This window comes from Nematolebias whitei, chromosome 20 (genome assembly GCF_014905685.2).
Source record: "Nematolebias whitei isolate Nwh7 chromosome 20, NemWhi1, whole genome shotgun sequence".
NCBI lineage: Eukaryota > Metazoa > Chordata > Actinopteri > Cyprinodontiformes > Rivulidae > Nematolebias > Nematolebias whitei.
The window spans coordinates 7,907,269-7,914,861 of NC_056517.1; the positions used below are offsets into that span (position 1 = coordinate 7,907,269).

Consider the following 7,593-nt stretch of genomic DNA (forward strand, 5'->3'; position numbering starts at 1 on the left):
GCTGAGATATATTCATACATTTAACGGGTTCTTCATTTTTCTGACTGTGTAAATGTCGTGCATTGAATTTAACAGAAATGTAACGAGAGACGTTATTTATCTTTGATTCTGTAAATAAATGACCGCATTCATTTTGATGGGTCAAAGTTTAACATCAAACATTTACATTAATTTGGCAAAATATGAAAATAACAACAGCATAGTTTTACAGGAAGTGAGAACAATACGGCGATTGTTTTCACTTTTCAGCTAAAATGGCAGACATCAATTCACACGGCGGTGATTGAGAAACTTTGCTTCAGACATTTCTAAAAATATCTGTAATGATTTTAGGAGAAAGGAGAGTTTAAAGATGGAAAATGGAGATTTATCTTACAGAGATGTGTGAGGGAATTTGTTTGGTTTAACCAGAACGTGCACGCTCCTTCGGAACTCAGCTTGGCCAACGGTACACTTGGTCGAAAGAACTTTTACCTGGTTGATGATAGTTTCAACGTCGGTGTAGAGCTCTTCTTTTGACTCTTTCAGCGTCTCCGTTGAGAACAGCCAAATACCTAGAGAGTCGTGCGAGGTTATCCAAACAGAAGTTATAATTCCCAAAATCGTCTCTGCATTCTGGATTCAAGAACTCTGAACTCCTTCAGAGCTCTACTCTTTTAAGCTCTTCTCATCTCGTCTCGTCTCTCCGACACACACTCCTACAGAGAGAACCGGGAAGTTGCCACATTTAAATGGGTTTGACTTCCGGGTCATTTGAGAGCTTTTTGATTGGTGGATAGACCAGAACAGAGGTGTGGTTTGTGATGTAAGGTGTTATGGAAAGTCAAGGATAGAGATTAAGATTGTTTAAAACAGACAGAAAGATTGTTGGAGAAATTCAGACTTCGTGGAGTCAATTCACCTAGTATCTGCTGTGAAAGTTAAACATGACATTTCTTTTCAGTAAACTTTTTAGTTGACCGAAACTCGAACTTTAACACACACTTACAAACTTGCTCATTGAAGACAGAAAAATCAAGAAATGCATATTACCCTGATTTCTTCTTTGAATGAGGAATAAAAATCATCACTTACTGTTTATGTAAATAAAAATGAGTAGTTCTCTTCAACCTGTAAACATTGTTTGAACTAACACAATTTGATTATCAAACATTTGTCAAATAGTAATGATCATAGAGGATTGTCTTTTCCACTTGATTAATTCAAGAAAGAAAGTCTCAGGATGGGTCAAACTGTATTTCTGGATTCAGATCAATGAAATGACAGTTTCTGTCCATCTGGTCAGTTTGGACATCAGGTCAAGTTCACTACATTTGCACACTCTCTGCAATTAGTTGTGAATGACGGCATGAAGGAGGTCAAGGCCATTTCTCACACAATAGCCAAAACATCACGGTTCACCACCTTATTGCATAGCAGTTCACAATTCAAAGACAAGTTTGAGGCTACGTTTGGCACTAATAGGACCATTCCAGCTGCAAACACAACTCGATGGAACAGTATATTTAAACAAGTACAGGCCTTCACAGCTCTGGACCACAAAGCCCTGAATGAAATGTGCAGCGAGGATCACGAGGAGTTGGTGTTTAGTGCCCGTGAGTGGAACCAGCTGAAGGAACTGAGTGCAGTTCTTGCTCCATTTTCTGAGGTAACAGACCTGACAGAAGGGGAGAAATCAGTTACCATTAGTATGGTGGTTCCAACTGTCCTGGACTTGAATACACACCTCCTCAAGATGGAGGACACTCGAATGCAGTGCCAGTCATTGGTCAGAGCCCTCCAGCAGTCTCTGGTGAAAAGATTTTCTGGAATCTTTTTAAAAACAAGCATGGCCAAAGACAGTGGAAGAGAGGAACCTTTTAACCACAATGTTTACTTCTTGGCCACCATGCTGGATCCTCAGTTTGGCTTAAGCTGGGTGGACTTAGATGTTACCAATGGGGGAAATTCAACATCAGTGAAAAAGTTCAGAGATGAGCTTAAGAAGACACTGACAGGTCAGTATATATTTTCTCTGCTGAAAATAAAGGTCTTATTTGCAAAATCATAAATCCTAAAATATTTCAAATTAGTTGTCTATAAAAGCCTTAACTAGTCTTACAGTGGAATTCATAGTCTTCATTTCATCTGTTTACTTTTGTCATAAAAACATATTTTGTACACTCTGAGCCTATTGAAACAGATATTCTTTATATTTAGGCTGGTAACATGCCTATTGTACACAATCCTGACTCACTTTTATATTAAATGGGACTGTACTTATATAGCACCTTTCTATCTTATCAGACACTCAAAGCACTTTACATTACAATCTGTGCCTCATTTACACATTCATACGGCACTCTATTAGATCTCTACAAAGCTAATTGAACAAATCATTCAAAGGAGACTAACCAGAGCTTTATCACATTCATACACTGATGGGACGCACATCGGAGGCCCCTAATAAAAGGTCCTAAACGTATTTAATTCAACTGATATGTGCATATCCTTTTAAATCTAACTCAGTCATTGTGTTTGTGTTTTTCAGAAACATTGATCTTAGAGGTGGAGAAGATGATGGACATGAAAGAAGACACCTGCTCAGAAGTTGTGAATGTGGATCCAGCCGCAGCCAGTGATTCGCCACCAAACAAATACCCTCGCCTTCTGTCCCGCTACAAGGCATACAAAAAGCACAGCTCAGACCAGGATTCAAGCATACACACACAGATAAGGAAATACTTTGATGCCATCCGTGACTTTGACACAGACAATGCACTTGTCTTCTGGGCAAAAAACCACACTAGATTTCCACAACTGCACAATTTGGCAATGAAGGTCCTATCAGTCCCTGCCTCCTCTGCACCAGTGGAAAGGGTTTTCAGTCGAGGAGGCATTTTAATGAGACCCCATCGTGCACGTTTAGGCCACAGAATGTTGCAATCACTCATATTTCTTAAATGCAATGAAACACTTCTTTAAACTCCAATAATCAGTTAGTCATCTGGACAGTTTTTTTTTTTTTTTTTTGTGGAAAGACTGACGTTTTGCCCTCCGGGGGCTGTCCTCTCCCCCGTCGACTCCTTCCAAAATGCAGCCACAGCCAAAGTGGGATTTTTTTGAAGTAGTTATGCATCGGGCAAACTTTGTTGCTTTGTATAGCTGCAACGTTGAAATTGATTAGCCTCGTGGTTTTCTTTCTGTAGTAGTTTTTGTTCACATTCCTGGCTGCCTGCAGTGCAGTTATTTCTCTGAAACTTTATGAATATGAATAAGCTACTAAGTTTTCTTGGGTGATTTTTATGATACTGTGTTTTTTTTCTTAATGTGCCTTGGATCAGGCAGCACGGTGGCACAACTGGTAGAGCTGCTGCCTCTCAGCGAGCAGGTCCCTGGTTCAAACCCCGGTCCAGGGGCCTTTCTGGGTGGAGTTTGCATGTTCTCTCCGTGCATGCGTGGGTTTTCTCCGGGTACTCCGGTTTCCTCCCACAGTCCAAAAACATGCATGTTAGGCTGATTGGTAACTCTAAATTGTCCCTAGGTGTGAGTGAGAGAGTGAATGATTGTTTGTCTCGTTTGTCTCTATGTGGCCCTGTGATGGACTTGCGACCCGTCCAGGGTGTACCCCGCCCCTCGCACAGTGATTGCTGGACATGGGCACCAGCGACCCCCGTGACCCAAAATGGAATAAACGGGTAAAGATAATGGATGGATGGATGGTGCCTTGGATCATACAATGGAAGATCCCCAAGCAAATACACAAGTCTAAATGAAAATTAAACAATTTTAGAAAGTAACTGACTTCAAGTTTCCAATTTAATCCTAAAGACTGCATTTATACTGCCCAGTATTTCATGTTGACTTCAAGAGACCAAAAGAAGGTAAATGCATCTTGAGTTTTGTTTTATTAGGATCAAAATGGGTCACTTAAATTAGAGTTTAAATAAATTAAAGTAAGCATGCACAAGTTGTGTACAAAAGACATTGCAGTACAAAATTCATTTCACAAACAACACTGTTTAAAAACGTAAAAACATTACTGTCTGGTAAAATCATCAGTTTTGATACATTAAAAAGGCTCAATATTTTATAATATTTTATTTATTTTTTTATTTTATTTGTGGATTTGGTCTCGAATTGGTCTCGCCCTCCCTCGGTCTTGGTCTTGTCTTGGTCTCGGACTTTAAAAGTCTTGGTCTTGTCTTGGTCTCGGACCCTAAAAGTCTTGGTATTGTCTCGGTCTCGGTACACTCTGGTCTTGACTTGTCTTGGTCTCGGGTTAGGTGGTCTTGACCACAACACTAACTGAAGTACAAAACAACAGTTCCCTTCGGCATCTACCATGCCTTCTTTATTACGTGCATGCGAGTCTACGATGGCATAACCATCATTCTTACTGATGAGAGCACAAGTATATTTGTTTAGGGTTAGGCAGCAGGTTTCATACTTTACTCTTTGGGATGGACTTAACAAGATGTGTGCAGTGATCATGTCGCCATTAATAAAATCTCCTTCCACCAGATCCACATTTCCAGAAAGTCCTCATGATAAACATACTTGTAACTCTGTCCATTAATGTTAAGATATTTTGGCAAGTCATTCATAGAGAGAAAATTTCTGCCACTGATTAAATTATTCTCGCGCAAAATTTTGTACAGCTCACCTGGAACGAGGACATTATCCAATACGTTTGCATTCCATGAAAAAACACTCTTCAGTGTGTGCTTTGTTAAAGCAAGCAAACTTATGACTGCACAATGATTTCCGCCATATTTAAATCGACCATCACCTTGATGAAATGATCCACTGAGTGATGCGAGATGATTACTTGCACTGACCTTATGACAAGCATCTGTAACCTGTCTTTCAGCAGTTACTGTAGAATATTCCTCCATGTCAGTGTACGTGTGTTGTATGGAAATGGGAGAAAGTTCAGACTTAAGTCCAGGCTCAAGTTCCACTTGACTGACTTCGGGTTTTTTCCACAGTCAATTTGTTTTTGTGCATCTGTCGTTTCTTGCTTTTTGCGTGATTTTCACACACAACCTCTTGACCACAGTCATGTTTCAATAAAGTACTGTCAAAATGGCTTGTTGTATTTTGATCAGAAACTTTCGATGGAGCATTAGTACCATAGCATCCACCTGTAGCCTCTCTTTCAGCAATTTCTGATGAACAGTCCTGCACATCAGAGTTGGTCTGTTCTACAGAAATGGCAGGGATTCATTACATGCAAGAAAGTATTCGATTTCTAAGGTTCTTAAAGTGCAAGATTAAATCATGTAGACGGGTAAAAAATTAAAACAAAATTTGAGAAATTCAGCCCTTTCTGTGGAATTTATAAAGATAGGAAAATGTACTTAGATTAAGTTTTTCCAATTGGATATCGCAATACAACCACACTCATATGCTCCAGCCACCAGCAAAAATTTAAATACTTTGTTATCTCAATGCTCTTGGGAGTGTGCAGAGGGAGGAAAAAGGAGGATGAAGGAACGTGGTTCATTTCTCAGAAAAATAAATCTTTGCTATAATTTTGAATAAAAAATAATTTTTTTAGGTGCTTTTGTCTGTCTAACATTTGCTTAATAAATGCACTTTAATGGTCAAACGAGCTGTATTTCGCCAGAGCCAAGCAGTGAGCAGAATGAAGATGGGAACATTATGGCAGGCCAATTGAGTCAATAAAAACTGCTCAAGATTCGCAGTCATGCAGGACATGAAATTAAAAAAAATAAAGACAATAACAATAAAATGTAAAGAATAGTATTATAAATAAACTCACAATTGTTTTTGTGTAGAACTTTTTTTGGATTTTTCATTTAAGCCACATTTACCTATTACATGATACAATAGCATACCATACCATACAGGTATCACTACTCTGGTGCCATCAAGTGGATAAATGTTGTACTGATAAAATTTTTTGGGGTTTGTCAAAATGAATGAAAATGTACTGATAAATTTTTTTTGGGTTTGTCAAAATGAATGAAAATGGTCATTTTGGCCAAAAAATGGTTTAGAAGTATGGGGAAAAAAAACTCCAAATATGTCAGTTGGGCTTATACGTCACAGGACATGTAAATTATACAAAATACATTTTCCTGCATATAACTGTCTTTGAAAAACTGAAAGTTGCAAAATTTTTACAAATGCATATATCTTTAATTTTTTTAATCTCTCTTGGATGGTGTTGTATATTGTCTTTTTTTTTTTTTTTTTTTGCTATGCTCTGACATGAAATATTTCTCTGTGTATGGTAAACTGCAAAATCATGATGTACGTCATAGTAGTCTGGTCCTCTTTGTACAAGGAGTTACGCAGATCATGAACTTGTTATCTTGCCAGAACAGATCACAGTCAGCTGGGGCAGTGGGCGAAAAAACAAGACCATGCCAGACCACACCCAGGAACATCAGCTGCCCCAGAGAACAACATCATGATAAGGAAATCCCAATGTAACTGATAAGGCTGTATTTAAACGAAGCAAATACATTTGTAACTCAGACGTGTAAGATGGATGTAAGGTGCATGTGAGACGCCTCCCTTCCAGCGCGGTGAAGGTAAAATAAATCTTAGCCTGAGAAGTGGTTCTGAATTCAGACAGTGTTTTTGACTCTGTCTTCCTTCCACTGAATGATCTCGAGTTGAGGCAGTTTTTGAGCTAACACTGGACAAAAAGGCCTAATATCCGGGGAGATACAACAGTATGCAAGTTTACGCATCTGCCACATATCCAATATGTTTCCGGTGCTATACGGGGAGATCTCATCTGTCACAGATCCTAGTACAGGATATCCCACACATACCCATCTGTGATAGATCCTAGCACTGGATATTTTCTGGATACCCATATATGATAAATCCTAGTATAGGATATTTTCCAGATACACATCTGTGATAGATCCTAGTATAGAATATTTTATGCATACCCATACTCGAGAGATCCTAGTATTGGATATTTTTTGGATACCCATATGAGAAAGATCCTAGTATTGGATATTTTCCAGATACACATCTGTGATAGATCCTAGTCTTGTATATTTTCTGGATACTCATACATGATAAATCCTAGTATAGGATATTTTATGCATACCCATACTTGAGAGATCCTAGTATTGGATATTTTTTGGATACCCATATGAGAAAGAGCTTAGTATTGGATATTTTCCAGATACACATCTGTGGTAGATCCTAGTATTGGATATTATTTGGATACCCATATGAGAAAGATCCTAGTATTGGATATTTTCCAGATACACATCTGTGATAGGTCCTAGTATTGTATATTTTTTGGATACCCATTTATGATAAATCCTAGTATTGGATATTTTCTGGATACTCATACATGATAAATCCTAGTTTAGGATATTTTCCGGATACACATCTGTGATAGATCCTAATATTAGATATTTTCTAGATATCCAATACTAGGATTTATTATGTATGGGTATTTTCCAGATGAACATCTGTGATAGATCCTAGTATAGAATATTTTATGCATACCTATACTTGAGAGATCCTAGTATTGGATATTTTCTGGATACCCATATTTAAAAGATCTTACTATTGGATATTTTCCTGATACACATCTGTGATAGATCCTTGTAT

At 38.2% G+C, this 7,593-nt stretch overlaps 1 protein-coding gene across 1 annotated transcript; it reads left to right on the forward strand.

The window, feature by feature from the left end:
* Positions 1-1,578: 1,578 nt before the first annotated feature.
* LOC119426296 lies at positions 1,579-2,974 on the forward strand. The gene is made up of 2 exons (XM_037693851.1): positions 1,579-1,997; positions 2,531-2,974. Exons 1-2 carry the CDS (start codon positions 1,691-1,693, stop codon positions 2,962-2,964), a joined length of 741 nt encoding a protein of 246 aa, XP_037549779.1. The 5' UTR covers positions 1,579-1,690; the 3' UTR covers positions 2,965-2,974.
* Positions 2,975-7,593: the final 4,619 nt, after the last annotated feature.

Coding starts and splice junctions, on each gene's coding strand:
- LOC119426296 (XM_037693851.1), top strand. CDS start 1,691: ATGGTGGTTCCAACTGTCCTGGACTTGAATACACACCTCCTCAAGATG. Junction 1,998..2,530: donor GCTTAAGAAGACACTGACAG/GTCAGTATATAT, acceptor TGTGTTTTTCAG/AAACATTGATCTTAGAGGTG.